The sequence below is a fragment of the Plutella xylostella genome, chromosome 4 (genome assembly GCF_932276165.1).
Source record: "Plutella xylostella chromosome 4, ilPluXylo3.1, whole genome shotgun sequence".
Taxonomy (NCBI): domain Eukaryota; kingdom Metazoa; phylum Arthropoda; class Insecta; order Lepidoptera; family Plutellidae; genus Plutella; species Plutella xylostella.
This window is the reverse complement of record NC_063984.1, coordinates 7,175,965-7,201,616: the sequence shown is the minus strand read 5'-3', so window position 1 is coordinate 7,201,616 and position 25,652 is coordinate 7,175,965. Positions and strand designations below refer to the sequence as shown.

Genomic DNA, 25,652 nt, shown 5'->3' with positions numbered 1-25,652 from the left:
TTTTTCATTTTCTTGTTGTTGTCACTGAAAAATAAAGTAAGTAGGTAAATTGTATGGATAGTTGACAGAATTAAGCTTATCCTTATAAGTTGGTACCCATTTTCACAAAACTTAGTGAGTTTAGAAACGAAAACGCTAGAACAAAAACCTAGGTTAGTAACTAAACTGATGCCAAATTACTGATAAAAACATAAAAATATTTCCATTTTACGTAATTTCCTAAAATAATTCGCACACAAGCTTACCTTATCGATTTTCCAATTGCATATTGCAAATACAAACATAATAATTTAATAAAACATGTTTGTTTTCTAATGTAAAGACTTAACAAAAATACTTTCAAAGAATGGCGGCAAACTTTTCGGCGGAAAATTGAACATGGCGCCGCCGGCGCGCCTCCAGTCCAGCGCGCATGCGCCATAGAGATGTACCTAGTGCAATGTTCCTTGCTTCCGACCTATGCTTGAATGAAAAAATAATCGATGCTGGATCGATTCCTGGGTAGATACTTTTATTATAATCATATTCGTTTATGGTAAATACATTAGGTACTCATCGGAAATTAGTACTGATAAGGTATTTGGCTTTTGTAAGTATTCGATACTTTTCCTCATCCCTTACACATCTACTTTTATTACGTATCATCAACTTTTAAACATTTAAGTAAGAACATAAAATATCGTGGAAAAATTTTAGACCTTACTTAGATAAAAACTATAGTAAAAAATGTTTAAATCATTCGAGTTCAATAATCGATTATATTCGATTACTGTCACTATTTCATCAATTTACCCCATCTCTACTCTATTTTTTTTTTAATCGCTTGGAAAAGTCCATAGAACATCATAGAAGCATTATGAATATTTTTTCTAGCCAATGTTACCAGTTGCAATAATGAATTATGAAAATGTTACATAAATAATAGAAATTATCACGAAAACCAATATAAATGGAGAGTATTTAATTCTTTTCATTATTTTCAACTACTATTTAGAATAATTAAATTTATTTGGAGTACTTTAGGGTTAAAAAAGTATATCGATATTTTAGATTGTAATTTCCTTATGTTCATGGCCACACTCATGGAGCCACTGACAGGACTAACTCGGAATATGGAACAGGCTACCTCGGTATATGGAAGAAACCATAATCCTACCTCGGTATAAGGGCAAATCGACATGTGTAATAAATTATATTTTTTTAAGTATAATTAATGTGTTATCAATGAATCTGTGTTAAGAAATATAAAATTTAACGTATATTCTTACAGAAGACAATATTTCACATCAATATTGATGGTTACAAATGCTTATTTTTCTTACTTACTTTCAAATGTTGTTATTTACCTCGGAATATGGACCCGTTACCTTAAGTACCTAACCTAACCTAACCTAACTCAGTAAACGGAACCACCTTTATTTTACTATGCCCAACAATCTAGGTACGTAGAAATTAATGTTACTGAATTAATTATATGATTTGTATTCATCATTCAAATAAGGTACTATGTTAACAAAATGCTACTTCAAGGCTAGTTGCAAAATTATTCAGAGACTGCTAAAGTATGCAAGATTCGTTGACGGTCCATTATTTTCATGAAAATCACTTGGAGTGGAGAATAATACTGCGATCCCTGATTACTTAACCCTTAATCGGCCATGGATATTCAAATAATCTCAACGGATTTCGCCCTTAACTTGGGGTTAAAGTTCAAACAAGGAATACTTTTGAATATATGTATAATAAAAATAATAATATAGTAATATGTAATAATATATAATAAAAAAACTACAGTTTCATTTAAATTAATTCATATTTCGTAATTTGAATTAATTCATAGAAATAAATATTCTTAAATTTCATTGTTGAAGAGTTTTTAATCCAAATAATTACAATTAAGTTCATAATAATAACATCATACACCTATCTTATAACCTAGTGCACTAAGACCATAATGATATATAGTAACTACAATACATATTATTATTTAGATTTAGCTTTTAAAATGAATCTAATCTCTCTAATATGCATGTATACTTACTTACTTAACTATACATGGAGGTAGGATACGATACATTTAAAGTATTTTAGTACAAAACATATCTAATCCTACAATGGTTCCGATATTCTACTTATTTAAAAAACATAGCTGTTTTTCTTTTAATTCTATGACTAGAATATTATAATTATGTATTTTGTACTTTGATAAAGTACTTTTTTCTATACACGAAGGTATAAAAAGTTACTGTTATGTAGCAGTCTAATTTAAAAAAAACGTCGGCTCTACGATTGGAAACAGTCAACTGTAAATCTAAGTGCCTACCTACTTGTAAGTCTATGTTATTAATTATAACCAAACAGCTGTAAGTTCTAGTAAAAAGCGGTCTGGTCCGAACACAAATACCATCAATAGCATTTTCACGGATATACTCCTGTTTAGATACATTGAAACAATATCCCTCATTTAAAAACATAGACTATGGAACATTTACTCTCCTGTCCCCTGTGCCCTTCCACCTGCACTCGGGAAGACTTGCTCCAGGCCAACCAGAATGTTGATAGCATTCTGGTTGGCCTGGAGTTGCTTCTTTTTGGTCTGGACAATTTTAATAATTCGCATGTTCACTGACACGAAAGAAGATATAGAAACATACACCTACATGAATTTGACTTTCAGGCGGAAATAAATAAGATGTCGATGGGATTTGTGCTCAGACTTCAGGACACCTATCAGTATTATAATGTGTGGAAGCTACATGCGCAATGTATAAACTAGTCTTTATTTTTAGATGCAACAGGTTGAGACACCCTCTGCAGCGCTCGTTCCTCAGTGCTGATGGTTCTGGAGAGGAAGGTTGAGGACGTGCGAGCCGTCGAGGAAGTCCCGTTCTTGTTGGCATCTGGCTTCTCCAACCCTGGGCAAATATTAGTCCAATATTAGTCATTCGTCGAAGCAAAACGATGATTGCGCAAAAACGACCCAAGCTGTGCGCTAAAGCTTTAAGATACGAAATAAGTAAGTATATAGGTACGTATCTAGTATAGCTGTGAAGTTATTTAGCCACAAAGGTTACGGTGTACAACATGTAAATACAAAATATAAATACTACGTCCACTTCTATGTTGAGTTAGCGTGTGACAGTGTGAGTGTTTCTATACATTGTGCAAATACTGGCGGTAATATTAGTTTTTTATGAGTATTAGCAACTAAGTAATGTTATTTACTATATTCAAAACCGAAACAAGTTATAACATCTAATGTAGTTAATGGAAGGCAACTCCTAAAAGTCTTACTACATATTCCTTCAAACGTAGCTTTGCAATAGATACAAAGTGATATAGAGGTAAGTAAAATACATAGAATGGATTACATAGAAAAAGAAAAGGTAAATAATTCAGTATATACTTGTTTCTTTCTGAATCCGAGTGCAACCTGAAAAACAGAGGTTACAATAATATTTGTTTCTTACAACACTAAAACTTCTCATACATTCTTCAATTTATAGCTAAAGAGTAGCCAAATAGATTTCAGTAAGTACACATTTTATCTGATCTACCTATCTTTATTTCACCAGTTTGCACGGATCCATTATTGGCGCAGATAAACATCAGCATATCGCGATTCACCATAAATACAGCGTCGTGTTTATGGACGACAATAACAAACCTGTGCCTCTTGGCCAGAATTCATTCCACGTAAAACCAATCAGTATCTCTCCACAACACTCACCGAGTTTCTTCCTAATAAGGTAGTAGAGCTTCGGCTTCATGACCAGTATGATGAAGATGGAGACGCCCTGCAGCTCGTTGACCAGGTCCACGGCGCCCCACAGCCAGCGCGGCTCCGACAGCATCGTGGACACCGTCTCCCAGACCCAGGTCGCGCCCATCACCACCCACAGCTTTACTGTCAGTGTGTAGCTGAGGAGAAAATTGGCAAGAATATTGTAAGCTGCAGAGTTTTCACGTAAGTCCTTTTAATTGTTCAGTACGTGCTTCACTGTCAATGTGTATCTGAGGTAATATATGCAAGAATTTTGTGAGCTACTTGGGAGCGTGGGAGTTTTCACGTAAGTCCTTCTTATTGTTCAGTGCGTGAATTGGCATGTATCTGGTGGAAATATTTGCATGAATTTGTGTGCTTCTTTCAAACTTGTGTGGGAGTTTTCACGTAAGTCCTCCTAATTGTACAATACGTGAATTGGGGCATGTGTATGTAGCGGGATTTCCCAAACGTAATAGGTTTTTCATCTTGTTCGCGTGTCACCTCTGACTACCCCATTGGGATTTAAAGTCGTGAGAACATGCTTATGAATTCGGATTTTCCAAATTACAGTTCAGGGTCGAAAATTAGGATACTGAAGCGAAATTTCTCACGAATCATAATTAAGTAAATAAACACCTTCACTTCAATATTCACTAACGGAGGTAGTTACTATACTTTGGTATTTAATATTATACAAAAAATTGTATAGTAAACCATTTTGTTACATCCTGTAGAAATTCATAATATTGTCGCATTTATCATATTGCAAGCTCGTGCCGCTCAACAGAGTCAACAAGAGAGTCAAAACACCCTATGCAATGTAACCCTCAAATTCATAGACCGTTCTGTAAAGTTACAATAAGGCTAAAATTTACTTTGAAACATACGAGATTCGACTCTTGACATCAGTCAAAAGGTTGAAATTTGTTTAACACAACGTCAATTTTAAACCTTTTGTAAAGTGTCAAAAACCTCTATGAATTTGGGGGTAAGTCTTTATGTGCTATGTATAATAATATGTATTATGTACCCACCGTGCATGATCAGCCCTGAAGCGGAACTTGGCCCTGTCACCCGCAGAGCCGGCCTGGAAGCGGTGCACCTCGGCCTTCACCCGGTGGCAGTGGCGCGCCGTCAGCACCCACAGCACGAAGTTCACGCACGACACCAGCCCCATGGGGATCACGAAGAAGATGTAGTGCGGCCAGTCGGTGGAGGAGTTTTGTACTGTGAGGAATTGGCTAGTTTTGTTATGCAGTTAGTGTGAGTTACGACTGCCGGATGTTATGGTTGAAAATTGCACTTTTTGCCCTTGCATTTTCACTGACATCAGCAATTGTAACTGGCGACGGTGTAGTACCCTAAGGCCTAGTTTCACCATACTATGTTAGACCATTAACACCACTGTTAGATCATAACAAGGGATTAGTTGTTGAGTTTTGAAACATCTGTTAAGAATTTAAAATGGACATGGCGTATAATTTTATGTTAGAAGACACTTATAATGTTAAAGGGAAAATTAACAGACTATGGTGAAACTAGGACTTAGTGTTATTTTACATGAAATACGTTCTATGTTTATGCACTTAGGTAATTTACTGTACCTATACCCTGCATAACGACTAAATTCAGGTGACTCAGATAGATGAAAAATTAAGCTCCGATAAAAGCTCTAAGCTGTTCTGTCAGATAAAATAAAAGCCTAATTCATATTCCATTATCAACATGAATTTGGTGCATTTATAGACCTAAATAAATTTTAATGAAACCTATGTAGATTGTATGTAGGTATGTGAACCGGATATGCGGGATCAATATACATAAATATATGGCAACATTTCCTCTATGCTACTTCTGAGTCTTATAAATTATGATCATACATCTCAAAGCTCTCGTTATTTTGTTTTTGTCAATCCGCCAATGCCACCGCCACCGCTCCTGGGGACAGGATTGGTAACCCTGTGTTCCTGAGTTCTGACACGCAAGAAGCTGAAGTACAGGTCTAGTAACAGCATGGCGCCGGTGAGGGACACGGAGGCGCCCCACGCGGCCAGCGAGTACCACGCTATCTCGCTGTATGAAGCTCCCATTCTTTTGTTTTTCATCTAGCTACAGTAGCCCTTTTGAAGAAGAAAAATCTACTTACAGGAGCCGAACCAGCAGGAGTTATTCCCAATATTAGCATCCAGCACGTCGGCCACAGGGTACAGGTCGAGCAGCAGCATGGCGCCGGTGAGGGACACGGAGGCGCCCCACGCGGCCAGCGAGTACCACGCGAAGCGCCGCCGCTCCGCCCCCGCGCGCCGCATGGGCTGCACGCTGCGCACGCTCCTGGGGACAGGATAGGAGAGTTGTAGGTTACAGTCAAGTATATTATTTACTCTATGGTTACAATTTAAGTATTGTTTAACCTCCTGAGGAGACCCAGAGATCAAAAATGCCATAACTTTCAGTTTTCGGCGGCTGCAAACTTAACTTTGTCTGAACCCTGTCGTGGGTCTCCACATTACATCCTCGTATGAGGTCTCTGGGTCTGATACACTCACGAGCAATGAAAAAGTGCCAGTGACATGTGATACGTCAATAGCAGATGGAACTTTTTCATTGTTCGTGAGAATCGTGAGCGTCGTTTTAATTTAAAGCCCTTTGGAGCGAGGAACGAAATTCGATTCTGACTACGAAACGGCATTTAATCGAAAAGAAATACGCCACTATCTGAGTGTCTGTCGAATCGTGAAAGATCCACATTCCCGCCTTGCATCAAATACATCACACGGTGTTTTATTTAACCCATATCCATTTCTTGTTAATTGAAATAAATTACTTGAACCTCCACTTAGATATGAGAGGCAGAGAGGGTGCGAGAGTTGTAGAGTGAGAGCTTTGTCCTATCAAAAAATTACCTATTATACTCGTATTAGAACTACAAATAATGTAAGTGCTATAATGTATGTATACATAATAATCGGTATACTGTATAGATCTGAGTGTGCGAAATTTCTTTTTATTGTAGCGGCTTTATGACAAAAGTGTTATTATCCCGGTAGGTCGTGTCGTAAAGTGCGGGCTTAATGGCGCCTCTACCTACTTTGCCACATTTAAGGCGATCAATTGATTTTATGGCAATTTATAGACCTATATGTTTTATAGGTAATATGTTCACTGTATAAACCCCTATTCAACCTGATTTATTTATCCTAGCGTAAAAACATTTACGGTACTTAAATAGTGAAAGCTCATGCTCTAGTACTACACAAGCATCACTTGTGATACGGATAGAGGTACGTATCGTACGCGAATAATCGACAGATAACATGAAAGCCCTTATAATGCCTCTTCGCCAATCAAGCAGATTGCGTCAATACGTTGTACTAATCGCTTAATCATGTCACACTTTCAGCAGTAGATTTATCATAGGCACATAATATACTACAAATTTTGGGGTAATTTGAGTTACGTCCTTTGCCGAATAATTTCTACTTTGATTATTTAAACACTAGTTTTAATAAAAATAAGCGATTTGATGATATCAGTCCATGAACATGTTTTCGTTCCTATTTTGACTTTAAAAAGCCGCTAGTGGCTTAGGAACTAGCCGTATCGCCATTATATTCAGTCACAATCCCAAAAAGAAGTTCACTGTAGTTTTCCTAATTGGACCCCACCCGCGATGGGCCGCTAATTCCCCGAGTAGGTCGGTACATTACGCACAACTAACTACGCCCACTAGGCCGTCGCTTTTCATTACCATCAGCCGAATCAGAGCTTATTTACTTATTATTGTACGTGTTAATTGACTTGTTTAGTTTCACAAAAAGCAGAAATTGCTTTGTAGAGACACACCTAGACTAGACTGAAATAAATTAACGTATTTAGCAATGAATTAAGTAACTGAAAACCTTGTTGGCATTGTGTAAATATTAGATGTAAATTTAATGACTCAACCGAGTGAAGCTTTTCCCTTAGGAACACCTGTCTTTTTAGTTAACTTTGTGACACACTTGCTTTATGCAGTTTGGCAAAACATTCAATGTATTCTATGAAGTTACTGTACTACAGAGTCATTTTGAAACTTTCATATTCCATTTTCGTATAACGTGAGTTTATTTTTGTCCTCCAAGAATAAAATGATTACTAATCTATAAATAGTAATACTCATATCGACAATACGAGGTAACAGTAGCCAGATATTTAAATTTCCAATATGATTATGTTTTAGTTATGTGAGTCAGTGTGATTCTAATTCCTATCTATTCTAATAAAAATATTAGTCATATTTTATATCATATAAGTAGGTACCTACTGTTTGTTTTGATTGAAATGGGTAATAAATTTATTTCATACCCACCATGAAGATAGCAAGCAACTGCCCTATATATTAGATAGTCATATTCAGAGCGCGCCTGCATTTACAATTATAAATTTAATTCTGCGCGCCCTTACCTTACGAGTATTTCCATGAAGCCATTCATATCATACCCTTACTATTCCAAGAAACATTGGTACGACAATAAACTTGTAGATATTAATTTTTCGCGACATATTACAAAATACATTATTGTAACTAACGAGTAACGAAGTTATGTTAACTAGCCGGCGATATTTAAACAAATAGATCAATATTACCAAGGACTAAGGATAATATTATTACTCGATGATAGTAAATGTATGTATAGGTACAAAACGTTGAGTTGCAAAATCTCAGACAACTATCCAACCACTCGCATACAATGTTTACCCATGAACATTACTCACACGACCCACTATACTCTACGTACTCATCATCTTTAAACGGATATACAAATACTTTGCTTTAATCCGCAAATATGTTTTAAACAAGCACAAACTAGCCAGCATTCCTCATTATCGTACACATATTTACAAATCAGGCCGAGTTTAAAATGGTAACTGTACTTACTAGCAAGAGATAAACACTAAACGCACGTGAGTGCGATGCGAACCAAGAAGGAATTATAAACAAGCCGCTATTAATTCCAGATTGATTATGAGATGATCCAAGTGGACGCATTGTGCTGGCGGTGTTTACATTAGGTGAGGGCTTGGCTCTGCTGGGGAGGATATTGACGTAGAGTGGAGTGTACGTTACCCAAATGTCCACCAGATGTCGAGGCACATGACGTTCAGCCACGCGAAGGCGGACACGAAGCCGAAGTACATGCCGTATCCTGCAACCACAGTCATTGGTAAATAGCTATAGCACATAAGTATGTATGGTATATTGTAGCCAATATTGGGCAACATCCTGAACAAACAATTGCGCTAATTGACGAGCGCCACCTTCTCCACGTGGTGCGGATACTTATAGTTTCTTTGTTCTCAAATAACGGATTGAATTATTTTCATGTAAGGAAAATATCGAATCAACACCTTTACTTACTACGTTTAACAATCATTAGTAAGTATAAAATCATCGTGACTATGTTAAATTAAAAAAAAATATTTGTCTCAATGATTACCATGCATTTTATTATAATCCTCCGACAAAAAATATAACTTAAGTATGAAATAACATTAACAAATACGATAGTCTATCGTCAAAGCAAGACACTTATCGTTATTTTTGGCTATTTCTATACACCTCCTAAGGATCGCTGAAATCTAAAAGCTCCCTGAAGCAAGAGTTTACGTACCTCTTCCTCTACCTTCTCATCTCTTTTACCAGACTTTAATTGCACTCACCCAGCATAGTGCAAACGACAGTGTTCTCGATCCGGGCGCGCTGCACGCTGACGAGGCAGCAGTAGGCGAGCAGCATCATGGACACGTGGCAGATGAGCGTGCGGCCGTGCAGGTTGCGCAGCTCCGGCAGCGCCAGGTACACCACCAGCGTGAGCAGGAGGAACACGCAGGATATGCTCAGGGCCTGTGAGGAAAGTACGTATATAGCTAAGAAGAATCTGGAAATCTAAACGAGAGCTCCCGTTCTTTTTTGAGCCGGTCTAAGAACCACATGTCATTGTCAAACTCTAAGCGTGAGGAGAAGGGACACGCACGAGATGCTCAGGGCCTTTAGGGGAAGTACGTATACAGCGAAGAAGAAGTATCTGTTAGACTCGTGTTAGAGATCTTTATACATTAGGTATAACAATTGATAATTTTGCTGAGGTCAGTTTGAATATTACTTATAGGTACGGGAAATCCAAACCGGAAGTCGTATTAACAATAACATAGCATGAGAATCGGTCTTATCTTTATTAAGTATCTAAATATTTCACGGTTTAGATCTATTCTAAGTCTGCCTAAGTATTGGTACCAACCTCCTCGTAACCATTTTAAATTCTTATGAAAAAAGTTACAAAAAACTATCGACACTTTACAAACAATCGATTTGGCAAATCATTCTGTGCGGTCCATCGTGCCGGTCATTGAACATTTCAACAGAACCGCGAAAGAAGGAGACATAGCGATGTATTTTTTACCTAGGTATTTTATTTATAGGAATTTATACACTGGGTGAATAACACGGAGTGCTTATGGGAAGCCCTATTACCCATACCATTAGCATACATTCTATTACCTACGTTTATTACGCCATATCCCAAGCGCTCATAAAAAGGTGTTCTGTTTTTTCCTACCTAATGGGAAATAAACTAAAGTGTTTTCTTCTGTTGTTCCTATATTAATATTAAATTATTGTAATACTTAACGATCTTAAGGAAAAATGTCCTTTCTAACAACTTGCACGGTCTAGCAAATACAACAACCAAAAATACTATCATAAATGGGCTAATGCCGACAAACATTAAACAACCTCTTTCTACTTACAATAGAAGAGGCATTGAAGTCCTTTTTGGTGGAGTCGACGAAACAAATGAGTGGGTCGACGGTGATGCCGTGTCCACAGGGCCGCCGGTCGAAGGTCTCGATGCAGTACTGGTCCAGGGGCCCCCCGAGGGCTGCGGTCGTCAGCAGCTGTCCCGAGGACGCCAGCTGGTACCAGTCGAACGTGCGGTCCAGCATGAACTTGCCTTTAGCGCAGCGGAGGGATGAACGGAACCCCATCGCATCTGAGTAGTATAATGTAGAGAATTACTTACTAGAGTACTTAAGTAGTTGTTTTTATGATTCACTGTATATTTCAAAGAAAGGGTCAAATTGCACTACCTACAGTCACTGACTAACTAGTTGAATATAATATTATGTAATGTGTATTATTTATGTAAGTATATTATAGGTATATATATATAATATATATAGTTATTAGATATTTATTTGTTGTTTTATTTATTTATTTATTTAGTGTATGTACTGTTTAAGTAGTATATATTTTGTGTATATATATACTTGCACCACAGCTACCTCACAATCATATAGACTTACTCTCTTCCATCCAAAGGTTGTCTGGTAGAGATTGCTATAAGCAATAAGGCCGCCTTTTTGTACTGTTTTATTTTTAAGTTTTGTTTTTTGTAATTTTTATTCTTGGTGCAAATAAAGTGTTTTGTATTGTATTGTATTGTATTGTATTGTATCTTTACCTACTACTTTTTTCAGAATTCTTACTTGGGAACAGCTAATGCAAATGGGAAGGTGCTGGTATGTAGAAATAATAGCAAAGTATCAATATGCAAGTTCATATGAATTATCTTTAGGCGGGTATGAGTACAGCTACCCTTTCCCAAGTTTCCTTTGACTTAATTTTTTTGAGATACTTTCAGACATTTTCAGTCCAACCTTATAAAAAGATACCTAGTTCACATTAAGGCATGTTTTCATTAGTGGGTGTGCTGATTGCTATTATTGTGTTTAGTTTTGTGTCGAGCGAGAGCTTTGCGGATGACGTGATAAAAAATCTGATTGACAGATATTGTATATTGCAACGGGTAGGTAGGCTTAGCAGGCTCGCCATACCACTTGTACCGGACTTAATTAACTCGAGCCAAACAGTGATTGGGCAGAATAAACATCCACAATCACGAGTGAAAAATGACCTTGTGTTGACCTCTGATGTGGAATAAATACGCGGAACAAGTGGGAGGAACCCAAATGTTTTCCTGGAGATCATTTCTGCAATGATGTTTGAAAGCAAGAAAGTGCATGTGCATAATGATTAGCTGTTTTGACGAAATATAAGAGAGTAAGTAATCGATGTTATGATGAAATTAACTAAAATGCTTAATTTTAATTTATACCCCCGGTAAAACACATTGTGATTGTGCTTTATTTTTGTTTAAAATATGACTTCAGCTTTAGTAGATCTGGGAAATGCCCACATATGTTTTTAACAAAATGCAAGGTGTAAATTTCTTGTGAGCTCTTAGTTTAATGACGACGAGGACACAAATAAATTACATGAAGCCTAATTAATACGTGCAGCAATAAGGGTGGGTGCGTGAGTCTTTGTCGGTCATAATTCATTTTTTATGCAAACTTACTTTATGTCAGCTCGTTTAAATGTAAACCTACCTTGATGCATCATAATAAGTGCATCATGCATTAAATTAAAACCATTTCGCATTTTTGCCATGCAATTTAAGCAAGAATATGAAACAGGGTTTTTCATGAATTTTAAAAAACACATAGAACAAACGTTGTTCAGATGGACCCCCTCAGTCACCCGTCTTGCCTGGTTGTGACTATTTTGTGTTAGGTTTAGAATTTGTTTGCCTAGTTAGTAGATCATTATGCCTGTTTTAAAAATGATAATATTTAAACATGAGTACCTATATAGTTACTTAAATTTAAACTTTCTTACCCTTATTAAAGCGCGAGTCTCTGGTCAACGGATCCAAATAAGATGACAAATTAAACGGCGTAGTGTCATCCTCATTCGGCACACAGTCGCTGATGTTTGTGGCGCAGTGGCGCGGCAGGTAGTGGTAGCCCACCGGGCAGCACTTCCTCATGCAGAAGGCGTCGTACAGCCGGCAGTCTCTGGTGCACACCCGCGCCAGCAGCCGCCCGCCCCGCGCCTCCCCGCACCACTCCCCGCGCCGCAGCGCCGGCGCCGCGCCCCCGCTGCCCACGTGCAGCGTGCTGCCCTCCACCACCAGCGAGAACCCTCCTTCTTGCACCTCCACCGCGTACTCCTCACTCTTGCAGATCAACCCATGCTCTATCGCGTACACATTTACCCCTCTCGGGTCGAACCGCTGTACCAGCCGCTGCTCGCCGTCCACGTCGCCTGTGTCCCGACACATGTGGTACTCCGTGTCGTACTCCTGCCCATTGGGACAACACTTTCGTATGTGATGGATTGGGTACGCGCCCGAAACGCCCGTCCTCTCTGCACAGGTCAACATCACCACTGGTGGTGAAGTGCCACTGCTTTTGAGGGTTCCATTCATAATATCCAGCGCCAGTCTGTCGTAGCAGTCGCTGTCGCTCTGCAGGATATCACCCGTCACTTCCGTTACCACAAAGTCATCACAATTTTCAGGGAACCCGTACCGAACGGGGATACTTCTCCCTATCACTAAGGGTGGCACCACAACACTATAATTACTTTCAACATGTTCATGTTCAACACACGTATAGCTTTTATTCAGAAACTCATCGGATTCCCGCACTAAACCTTGTCCATCGGGGCAGCATTTGGGAAAAACCGGCGTATTTTTTGTAGCGATGACGCTGGTTGTTTGACCCGCGAGTAGCTGCATCAGCGCGCACGCCAGCAGAGGCCACATGGTGCGTCGGGGAGCCGCGCCGGCCGCTGCGCTAGTGAGCCTCACGGCAGATGTTCCCCGTCGCCGGCGGGCATTGTTTACAGCGGGGCGGGCGCGGGGCGGAGGGCGGGCGGCGGAATGTAGCCGGAGGCTGCTCCGCCCTTGAGTCCGTCGCGGATCCGCGTCTGCTCCCACCACCGCGCACTCATACACTACACTTCCCACAAGCTTTTATTATTACGCCAAACTATTCATCTGTTGGCAGATCTTCGGTGAGTAAAGTATCCTAAAATATGTGCACTTTTACTGTTGGAGTCCGATTTACGTAAATTGTTGAACTCAAACGTGAATTACGCGACTATTTTATTATTTACGTAAAGAACGCTAGGCTCACTCAAATGTTGTGAAATATAAATAAACTTTGAGCGTGATTCTACAATTTCGCGCCGATAAATATTTCTAGATATCTATTTTGCTGATAGTGATATGTCATGAAGACGTTGATACATTCGATAATTGATAACAGTTAAACGAAGTACTTACTCAGAACTAACATGACTAGTAGTGTGTCCTCAAGGCTCAATAAATACATCGCAATATTTATTTTTTCTTATCTCAGTCAAGTTTACAATGATTGATATAAATATAGCATTGTGATTGTTTACATTTGTTCCCCTATAAATTTCACTACTTCACTAGTAGCCTTTACTAGCTAGAGTTACTTCAAGATTACTTTAACAATTCTATGGAAATAGAACCATAGTTCATAGTAGGTTTAGCATTATTAATTTGAATTTCATTTAACTTTCAGTCATTAAACTATAGAAAACGAGTAATTTTATTAACTAACTTAATTTCCAGCGATCCTCCGAGGACGCTGATAAAGACACATCAAACAATAGAAAATATTTAATTTCCCTAGTGTCTCTCTTTTTTACTACTTACCAATATGACTCACAATAACGTTAATAGCCTTAACGTGCATTAACGCTTCCTAATACTCTGCTGGGACAAGAAACAAGCATATAATTTTATGACATCTAAACTCATGTTGATGAAACATTCACTGGAATCACCAGGACCCTTTATATCCCGTCTACCAGTACCAGTACCCGAGTACCAGGTTTCAGAATCAGGATCAAAAAACACTAGGTACTTAGTTGAAAAGTATGTAAAGGTTATCACACTGATGGGTCATTTAATCATACCTTTTTATCCTGGAATGTAAAAACGGAATCGTTACAGGATATATATTACTAGTTTAATCCATGTTTATATAATACGTGTTTAAGTAATGGTAGGTACCTATTTATAATCAAGGTGGCATTTATTTGTAAGTATATTTAAATTCTTACAGAGGATACCAACGTTATGTAACTTTTACTTATGAATATAAATAAAATATACATCATCATTGAGTAGAAATACTTTAGTCTGGCCTGGAATGTCCCCATTACGTGCAAACATGAGAATGTTTGTGCTGTGGCTGATAGCTGAAAATTAAATGTATTTAAAAAATATCTGATAATATTGAAGTGCTCTCTAATCATAATGGGCAATGCTGTTCAATGCAAGTGTGTAGAAATAAAAAAACCGGCCAAGAGCGTGTCATATCAGTATGGGAGAGAAGGAAAAAAATAATTATTTCTCGGTAGGTAATTTTAAAATATTTTTTTGGATTATCAGTAGGTATAGTGGTATAGTATAGCACAGAACCGTGGGACTTCGCATAACATGGATGAGGCCTATACCCTGCTGTGGGTTGACACATGCTGATGATGATGATGATGATGATGATGATAGTATAGTTACATGTCTCTACCAATTTTCGTGGCAATCGGTGCAGAAACGGCGGAGAATGAGCCAGGACAGACAGACAGACATGACGAAGCTAAGGGTTCCTAATAGACTACGGAACCCTAAAAATAATCCTTTTTTTAACAAGAGTTGCTTAAAATTACGCTTGTTATTTTACGCCTCCAAACGGGTATAAGAACGTTAAGTTATCGTACACCCTATAGATGTGAGAAAACTTGTCATGAAAATCAGTTGGGCAAAGAGTTAGCTTAGTTAAGATAATAAAGTAACTTTATCAAGGAGTATAATTAAGTTTCAAAAATATATACATATAAAAACAATAGCTATTCAATAATTTTAGACTTTTTCCCATATAAAAGGTTTAAAACAGTTTAAATTAAACAACATCTTGAGTATTCTTGAAAATTTATTAAAAACTTTGTACAAAATCTTTACTTATCCTAACTTAAACAAATGAGAAATGACTTCAATCAATGTTGGCACAATATTTTTACTTACATCAATAACCTACGTAGACATGGTACATCGAGCTACCTAAATTGGTAAGAGATGGTAAGAGTCTATTGAACGTATACACGGTATACAGACCTATACAGTGTATACTGACTGGGTGACTTTTAAAGCTGAGACGTTTAAAGCTGAGTATCCATTATGCCCGTGCTCCTGTAACCGCCCTGAACGACTGAGCACGGTAGCGCCAAGGTATCCACTATTTGTAGCAGTTGCAGAAGCGTGACGCTTAAGATATCGCCGAACTTAGTGTATACCCAGCTTAACACCACGAACTTACAAAACTTTATGTATTTGTATTTTAACATTGGATGGGTAAAGGTGGCCAATCTACTACATAATAACGTATACTACTAACTACTAATGATATAGACTCGTTTTCATCGAGTTCACAAATACGTTGTAAGGGTTTAATTAACGCCTTAGTGACGAGTGACGATTGTATCTTGTATACATATCTAACCCGATTAGTGACATTTAACACCCTGCAATAAAAGAGTACCACAAACAGAAATATGGATCCTATAAAGAGTGTTACAGAAGTTGCATAGTAAGGGGGGCCTTACTATGACACAGGCCTCAGGGGTTCATCCTGTTTTTATTTTTATTTTATCACTAATTACACCCCTAGTGGTGGTGGTAAGGCAGCTAGTGGCAGCCGCAGCTCTTGACGACCATGTTCTTGTACTTGCGCAGGATGACGTTGGAGTCGTCGGTGTAGTACAGCACGGATATCGGGGACAGCTTGATCGGAGCGCACGACGGCTTGGGCACCTGGGGGGAATGTTTCATGTAGATGTTGATAATGTGATTAGGTAAGTAAGGGGAAAGGGGGAGAATCAAGGGCTCATTCTGAATAACTAATGTTCTACGGCTTTGAAAAATTCGTAAACTACACTTACTTAGGTGTTACTACTAACATTTACTATTAACCCTTAATCAAATATAGGGAAATTATTTCCCACTTAGGGCCAGTTTTTTGATCCCTAGTTAACTCAACCATTGGTCAAAAATGGCTACCATTAGTTAAAAACCAACGAAATTCTTATGCAGATGTCATGCTTGACACGTGATTTGACTAATGGTTAAAGTTGACTACGGATCAAAAAACTGGGCCTTAGTCTGATTCGAAAAAAATATTTTTATTTTTTTACCGGTAAGTCTGATCAATACCAACAATAGAAATAAAATAATCTTGATTAAGTTTTAAATTTTATTAATTGCAACACTTTAAAAAAAACCGCAAGCTGTCATCGTACGTCACTGTCAAAATCACGATTTCAATTTTTCTGTGTCAAAAACCGGTTCTCTTGATTTAATTTCAAAATTTTTGGAGAAAAAAATCTGCTAAGTACCTAACCACAATATTATTGTAAATTAAACTTGTTTTATAAATGGATTTTATGGTGATTGGCACGGTAAAACTGGTGTTTCTTGCTTTTTCGTAGGTTCAAATAAGTGGGAAATATTTTCCCAATGTTTGCTCCTACAGTAAAAATATACTAAATTTATCTATACATAAAATAAAAATGTTACTTTATTGAACGAAATAATATGTATGGTTTTTGATAAGTACATAAGCGGTTTATGACTCCTGATTCTTCTTATTTATTTGCAGCATTTTAAAAAAGTGGACAAAAAGAAACGTAAAATATCGCTTACTACGAAGAATTTAGAAGACACTGTCGAAAACATAGCTGACATTTCTGATTTATCAGGCACAGATTCGGAAGACGACTCATGCTATGCGAACAGTATTAATTCTCCTTGACGACTGCATATTTCCTTATTAAAATATTGTTCTGTATCATTTTATAGCTTTTTTTCTAACACAAAAAATTATTTATAAAAAAACAAGCAAAGTAGCGGCAACTAGCTTGTATAGAAACTGTAGTAAATATTAATCAAAATTTGTGATCTGTACCGGTGAGTGGGAAATAGTTTCCCACTTTATATTATTTTGCTTTGCAATTACGAATAGTGGGAAATTATTTCCCATAGCAAAACCCCCCTTTCCCCCCAAAAAAAAATTAAAAAATTTTTTTTCGTAATCTACGCATCCAACTTACCTAAAAACCATACATGGTTTACATTTTTCTCAAAAAAAAATCCATTTGATTAAGGGTTAACGTTTTGATTTTAGGTATTGTAGGTTGGTGCCATAATGGGCTTGAAGTTTACTTTAGGTAGGTAGGTACAGTGCTCCAAAATTGATAATGCGCATAGAAATCTTTGACAGATCGGTTGTTTTCGATTATGAGACACATGATATTGAGTCCTATTTCTTTCGAACGAGGTGCAAAATGCAAGTGTTTTTTAAGGCTCTTACGATTTAATGATTCCGTTGTGAAGATCTGCATGTGCATTAGGTATTAATTTTGGACAAGTGTAAGTAAAATGTTAAACTACCTGTCATTTTTAAGGAGGATTGTGATAATTATAATTTATTTTTAAACTTTTGTAGTCCTTAGGTTTGTCCATAAAAATGTCACGAAGTTTTGTATTTTTTAACACTATGGCTCTAATTAATCAGTCAATAATCTGGTCAATATCGCTATGGTAACAGTATTGGTAGCTACCTGCCTACTGTAAGGATATAAGTTATTTTTAAACCTTATTGGGCACCGCTTGAATAGTTGTTTTCGGTAAACAGCCTCATGTTTACATTGATAGGGTACCTGCTGACCTATGACTGCTTTAAGAATACGAAGAAATTTAGAAACTTCATGTTACTAACATGAAAATCCCGGTAAGTATAAGATAAATCTAGAATATGATGTTCTTATTGTTATTATGCCGCCTACAAATCCCAAAGTTCAATACCCGTATCACCTTATTGATTTATTTTATGACGATAAATAAAATTACCGATACCTATCAGCGTATCCGCTTTGATTTCGTTATACTATCTCGTTATTAACATGGACAATATCAAAACAGAGATAATTATGGCATTGCTATTTTTAGATATAACGTGATATACCTAACTCAGATATACAAGTAGGTATAACAAATTATCTATTTTAGAGCTCTTAATTAAAATTGTAACTTTTCTGGCATAGAGCATGTATGTAAGTACCTTTATATTGCTGTAACCTCTAGTTCACCCTAGTAGGGTAGGTGTGCGAGTGCAATCGATGAATGGAATATTGGCTGAAATAAATAACCTAACTAAATTTTTAACTGACTGACACTGAACTGAACCGATTATCATAAAACATGGCCAAGAACACTCGAGAAAGACCCTACCTACGACCTACGACCCTAAAATAACAAAACGAATATCGGTTCAGCCGTTTCGAAGCACGCTATCACAGACAGATACACATCCACTTGAAACTTATAACACCTTTTTCCGTCAGGGGTTAAAAAGAAGAAATACAATGTATGATACCTGTGAGGGGTTGAGCAGATGCACGAGCGTCTGCACGATGGCGTGGTTGGTGGCGTTCTTGTGCGCGTTCAGCGGGAAGTTGCACTCGCCCGAGCAGTAGAACGCGCCGTAGCCGTCCGGCGCTATTATCCAGTCCTGTGAAGGAGACACGTCGGTTACTGATTTGCATTGGCAGGTGCTCTAGTCCAGTGGTCAGAACTAGCTCCGGTGCAGAGAATCCGTTCGTAATTTCGTGAAATTATTTTTTTTCTTTTTGACATACTGGCTGAATATTTCGATCAAACACATATCTATCGAAGTAAAATCATAAGTTTCATTACCTGCCATTCCAGATCTTTGAAGCTGACATACAGAGTTTGAATTTCACAACTCCTCGTGGTCCAGTGTGCAGTATCTGAAATTGAACAGATAATTTATTTTATACACTTTCAATATTGATACGCTACAACTAAATAAAAGTGAAAGTTTTACAAAAGGTACCTAAGGATATTTGTTATTATTGCATGTAAACTGCTGCTGGACGGCTTTCCATTAAAATAGAAGGAAGGCTGTTAGATTATGCGAAACAAAGCTCGTGTGCAATTTTTGAAATACAAAGTCTTTTTCATTTGATTTCTTTTGTTTCAGACTATTCTCCTGATGAATCTTCGTCATTATTGATGTCATTAAAATTATAAAAAATATGCCTCACCATTAAGTGGATTCCTCAGAAAGTTGTCCGAATACCCCTGGCTGCGCCACCGCCGTGCCTCGCGCTTGCGCCGGGGGCCGGGGTCCGCGGCGCCGAGCCTCGGGCCGCCCTTGAAGAACGCCACCACGAACGGCTGCTTGCCCTCCGCCGCCACGCCGCGACGCTCCTCCAGGCCCACTTCTTCTGGCTTCACGTTGCGTTCTGGAATTTGTGGAAATATTTTGTATATTTTTAGTAAGGTGTCTTCTTTATTGTTGTAGACTCTGATGGAACGCATTGAGATGCTTTATATCGTAGGTAAATACTGTACTGCGTTATGTGAAAGGATGAAAACCATGCTCACCTTACTCAAACTGAATGGTATTTGTTATAGGAACATGCTAATGTTGGACAGACTACCTACTATGTAGTCAAAGCTATTTGGCCAAAGACGCTGCAAAGTGCGTACATCTGCCCTGGGTTCTCCAGCACAAAGTATTAAATGTTATTAACTTTCCTCGGAGCTTCTCCTCAAAAATAGATGGAAAGCATCGTGCATGAGATCAACCATTACCGTTACTGCATCGTTAATCAGATTGATCACGATAAAAGTGACGATATAGTTAAGTACCTTATGTTCTCTCGATCTGCAACTATTATTATCAATGTAATGTCTCACCAGGCTGCGAGTGCGGGTGCACGGTGACGAAGAAGCCGCGGTTGTCGGCGGGCGCGGTGAGCCAGGCGCCCAGCGCGCCCGTCACGTTCAGCTCCAGCCAGCCCTCCGCGCCGGCCGACGTGTTGGTGGCCACCACGCGCTCTAGCTGCAGGCCTCTGGGAAATGGAGATAGAAGGTTATTAAAAAAGGTAGTAAGTAAGTCGGTAAAAAATTTCCTTCAAGCATTAGATGTGAAAGAGGGATAAAAGTCTAATAACCCAATTACTTGTAAGAAAAAAACTAAACGAAAATCGTTGTACCCGTTTGAGAGCTACGTTACACAGACACGATAAACTTATAACACTTCTCTTTTTCCGTCGGAGGTCATAATATGACGATCATGACATCATGACATATTGCATGATCATGATGACGAAGAAATGCTCGGTTATACATTCTACAACATAGAACTGAAAGTCTATCCACCCTACTTGTCCTACTTACCCTTTAGAGTCCACACTAATAACCCGATGCACCACAACCGTGTACAGCTCGCCAGGGTTCTCAGTAGCCGTGGAGGACTGGTGCAGCCGCAGCTCGGCCGTCAGCAGCGCGGAGGCGTCGCCCGGCGCGCCCGCCACCTCGAACCACACGTGCCTCCCGTGCCCGTGCCGTAGCGCGCCCAGGTGGTGCTCTGGAATTGGATATGAGCACTGTTATTGATAGAGTGCACGAAAAGAGTGTATTGAGTTTCGTATCAAATGTTCCTAACTTAACTATAAACGTCCGGCGTATTCTGCCCAGTCAGCGATAGTTCACCAGCCAATCCATTTTCCAAAGTGATATGATAAACCATAAGCTATAGCTTTAGTGGAGATGATGAAGTCTGGTGTGGAGCGGTACAATTAAAGATGCAGGTTCAAATTTCAACGGTGACGTAAATTGCAGTTCTTTGGAAATTACTTATTTATACAGAATGTTGCAAAAGTGGTTACTATAGTAAGCTGAAAAGAGGTCGCGAATTTACAAAAGTCGTAAATTTAATTGTTCAGAATTAGCTCTCGGCTTACTAATTATACCACTTTTCCAACACCCTGTATACAGCTCTTACGTTACGATGAATATTACATTAAGCATTATGATGCTTACATAGGTAGTGGTACCTATATAAATCAAAAGGTAAGTAGATATCAAAATCACAAAATTGTCTAGATATCAAAATCACAAAATTGTTAGGCTCCGCTGATACCTACTGCAATTTAAATTAGCATGAATTACGCAATCAGCAGGTGTGCTATTTCTATAAACATACGAACTCGTATAGTAGATAGTTATGTAGTTATGTATAGGTAGATACATGTCTGAGTAACCCGATACATTAGTAGGTAGTATGGTATAAATGGTCGCTGGTTCAGATAGAATTATGTTGTTCGGATGGACAATCCTGCTTTTCAACTCGGAATTATTAGGAGACAACCCTAACTTAGGCCTTTATCTCAAATACTGCCTAAGAACCTTAAAAGGCGAATCATGTTCTAATTAAAGGTTTAGGTTTAGATCAGGGATATAATAAAGATTGTACCCTAACAGTTAAGTATATTACGTTGCATGCTAGGTAGGCACTTTATTATATTCTTCGGTGGGACAGTCCTTCAGGAGAAAACCTTAACATACACGTTTGTCTCAAAGACGTTCATTCACGTTCTAATTAAATTAAATTTGTTCCTTTAAAATAAACGAACAAATTAAGGAATATGAATAATAACTGATGCTTATAAATAAAAAATAATAATGACATAGTGAATTTATCTACTTAATCCTTTAGAAAAAAAACTTTAAAATATTCTTTTAAAAGTGCTTCTTGGAAGTTGACCACCCACAGTGCCGCTAACAGGGAGGTCCATAAAATGCTTTATTGACCCGGAACAAAAATAAAGCATGTACTTACGAGTACTTAATCAGTTCATTCCTTTTTTCAAAATGTCTGTGTCTTAAGGACTAGGGTATTAAAAATCGGTCAAACTCTACCTTAATAACTTGCCAATGGTGACTTCACGGAACTGGAAAACAATAGTCCTCAACGACATACCACATAAAAAATACACTAAGCGGTAGACTAGACAGAGACAGGAATGAGATAGTTATAATAATGCCATTATCCAAGATTGCCTTCGGCGCCAGGAGGGTAACTTTACCTTACAAAAACCGAGTTTCGGAGCGTTGCTGCTGCGCAAACCACGACTCTATCTCTTTACATTAAACTTAGTTATCTATTGCTTGATAGCTCTCATTCGATTTTTTTTATTTAAGCTAGAGAAACCCTGAAGTACGGTCAGAGGAGCCGGCAGGCCCTTTGTTCCCATCGAGTCACACATCAAACCTGTCACACTGTATACAGTTGGGAATTCTTCATGAAAAGTGTGCCATCTAGTCACAGTGTTACTCGATGGGAGTGTTACTCGTTGGGAATGCTTTATTTCTGAATTCCAAACCAGCCTCTGTAACTGGATGGGAAAATGAATTAGAAAATTCCCAACTGTTCTCCCGTTACTCGTTATTTCGTTTCTCGAAAAAGTATGAAAATATAAATAATTATTCCGAACAATCAAATAAGTTTTATTAAACTAGTTAACAATAAAATTATAAAATCAAAACCGAATTATAAAATCAAAACTTTTTTTTCTTTTTCACATTTCTATGAATGATTGATACTGGGTCGGTGGGTAGTACAGCAGTAGCCATAAAATAATAGAGAAAATGAAAACTTTCATTTCCCAAATTTTGCGTGGAGGTGACATTATGGCAGTTTGATATTATCGACTCATATCTGCTCTGCTCCACCATGAAGAAATAATTAGGTACTTACACCGGGCGCGCCTCGGACATAGACGGAAGATGCAGATGATCTTAAAATAGTGGCAAAAAATTGGGGACCAACACCGATTCGGAAAACTTAAACACTTAATATTACTATTTTGCATAACAGCCATGTAGTAGTTATAAGTTATCGCATATGGTGGAATTCAGATCCATTGGACTCTTGTATTGGCTCAAAAGACTTGAGTTTTCACTATCGCCATCTACCTTAATCTCTTATTCCCTCCATCCAAAGGTTGTCTGGCAGAGATCGCTTTTAGTGATAAGACCGCCTCTAGTACCCTAATTAAGTTCATCATCATTAGCCTATAGCAGTCCACTGCTGGACGTAGGCCTCTCCCAAAGCACGCAACTAGATGCGATATTTAGCTTTTCGCATCCAAATTAAGTTACAACTTGTGTATTTTATTAATCTTTTTGGGTGTACAAATAAAGTGTATTCTATTCTATTCTATAATCGGTTTTGTCTATGGTGGAAAATCCCAACAAGTTACTGTGACTTGTTGGGAATTTTCATTTTTATAATCCCAACTAGTTACAGTGTTACAGTTGTATGTGACACGTTGGGAATGAAGGAAAAAGGTGTTTCAACGAGTAACAGAGTGTGGACTGATGGGAATTTTGAACATAAAATTCCCAACGAGTAACAGTGTGACTGGTTGAGGTGTGACTGGCTGGGAACAAAGGCGGCAGGCGGTCAACACTACATTATTTATTACTGAGTCATCCCTTTAACTTCGACTACCTGTGTACCACCTTGAGTGCTCGTCATCATTGGATAAGGTTAGCGATCCGTAGATTGACAATAACCAACGTTAAAACCCCCGGCATGCTGCACTAAAAGTCGCAGAACGTTTGAACGGCTAAGCCGATTTTGTTTATATATGGCTAAGAACAATCGAGGTATTATCACCTTGACCCTAAAAAAACAAACGAAAATCGGTTCAGCCGTTTGTGAGCTATGCTACCACAGACAGATAGGAACACACATACACACACGTGAAACTTATAAGAACGCTCATTTTCCGTCTAAAATATGATGATGAAGTCGGATATTCATCATCACGTTTCGGGCCAGATCTTACGGCTTTTACCTACACCAGCCACTATAGAATAATCCATGATAAAATTTTAAGATAAGTAACTAGATATTTTTTTATTTATTAATGTTTTTAAGGCCCGATGCGATCTTTATGCCCCCCATTTTATTGCAATGGAGAAGCTCTGTCTCTCATCTCTGGCTTGCACTATAAGGTCCTATCTGTCATATAGTTTAAGCATGTTACTTAATTGGGCAGTAAGATTTCTTCAAGACCTTAAATTGCAAGTCTTGGTATGGATCTAGTCAACCTACTTAAATTGATTTAGCTAATAAAGATGCACGCAGCACATGCCTGTGTGTCTGCCGTGGCTACTACAAAACCTGTTAATTTCATTACCCGCGCGAACGTCAAACAAAACCGGTCATTGCTTAGATAGGAAGGTACGGAATGCTGAGACAGCGCTATACTAACATCATTGTAACAACAACTGCCTACCTATTAAGGAATGTATCTATTGAATTGTTTTCGAACAGATAAATTTTCCTAAGAAATTAGGACCTCTAATAAAGGAAGATCATTGGTATTTAGATTTTCACCACCAAACTAATCATTTGATTTACTTACTTTTACTTTGAAATGTCATAATGAGGTCGCTCTGGTCGATGGCCTGCTGCTCGTCGCCGCTCAGCGCGAGCTCGGAGGAGCGGGTCGGTCGCGCCTGCTCGGGCTCCTCCGCCAGCTGCTTGTACACGTCCAGCAGGAAGCTGGGCGCCGCGGAGCGCGCGGGGGGGGCGCGCGCGCGCCGCGGCCGCGACCCCAGCCCCAGCAGGTCCAGGATCTCGTGCTCCACCACCAGCCGCTCGTGCTTCGTCATCGAGTGGTGGATGATCGTCTGGTCAATACCATTGTCTATGTACAGGCCCGAGAGCGCCGCGCGCGCCGCCGCCGCGAGCGCCAGCACGCACGCGCACCGCCACGCCGCACTGAGCGCACACATCGCGAGACTGGCTGCGACTGCCGGGGCCTGCCCGCTCAAGGTGGGCGAGCCCCGCCGCCCCCGCCTCGGCGCGCGCTTAACACATCGCAGACGCAACTCCGGAGCCGTTCGTTCAATAACATCAACATTTTGCGTCGCAAGCGCACACAACAGCTTCCAAAGCACAATTATTGTTGTAAGCCACTTTGGATCTGGATATAAATAGAATGTTTATGCAACACAGGTTCGCAAGGAATTCCGATTCAATGTTTTATAGAAACTATACATACTGTATGTATAGATTTATTTTGTTA

General features: G+C 38.7%; 2 protein-coding genes across 3 annotated transcripts; both read right to left on the bottom strand.

Annotated features, from left to right (window-relative positions):
• Window positions 1-2,761: 2,761 nt before the first annotated feature.
• Window positions 2,762-13,832, bottom strand: LOC105392921 (G-protein coupled receptor Mth2). 2 transcript variants are annotated; one of them, XM_048628532.1, is made up of 9 exons: window positions 12,483-13,832; window positions 10,553-10,794; window positions 9,467-9,650; window positions 8,874-8,952; window positions 5,913-6,097; window positions 4,801-4,993; window positions 3,731-3,921; window positions 3,407-3,433; window positions 2,762-2,915 (listed from the first exon to the last, which is right to left on the bottom strand). In XM_048628532.1, exons 1-9 carry the CDS (start codon window positions 13,411-13,413, stop codon window positions 2,773-2,775), a joined length of 2,175 nt encoding a protein of 724 aa, XP_048484489.1. In that variant the 5' UTR covers window positions 13,414-13,832; the 3' UTR covers window positions 2,762-2,772. The 2 variants fall into 2 exon arrangements, with proteins under 2 accessions (XP_048484489.1, XP_048484497.1); XM_048628540.1 differs by lacking the exon at window positions 3,407-3,433 and having other exon boundaries at window positions 12,483-13,826.
• A 1,766-nt stretch (window positions 13,833-15,598) lies between these two features.
• LOC119694595 (protein 60A) lies at window positions 15,599-25,396 on the bottom strand. Its single transcript, XM_038121313.2, has 7 exons — window positions 24,987-25,396; window positions 20,947-21,136; window positions 20,464-20,618; window positions 19,806-20,006; window positions 19,435-19,508; window positions 19,115-19,249; window positions 15,599-16,494 (listed from the first exon to the last, which is right to left on the bottom strand). The coding sequence occupies exons 1-7, from the start codon at window positions 25,357-25,359 to the stop codon at window positions 16,369-16,371; spliced, it is 1,254 nt and encodes a 417-aa protein (XP_037977241.2). The 5' UTR covers window positions 25,360-25,396; the 3' UTR covers window positions 15,599-16,368.
• Window positions 25,397-25,652: the final 256 nt, after the last annotated feature.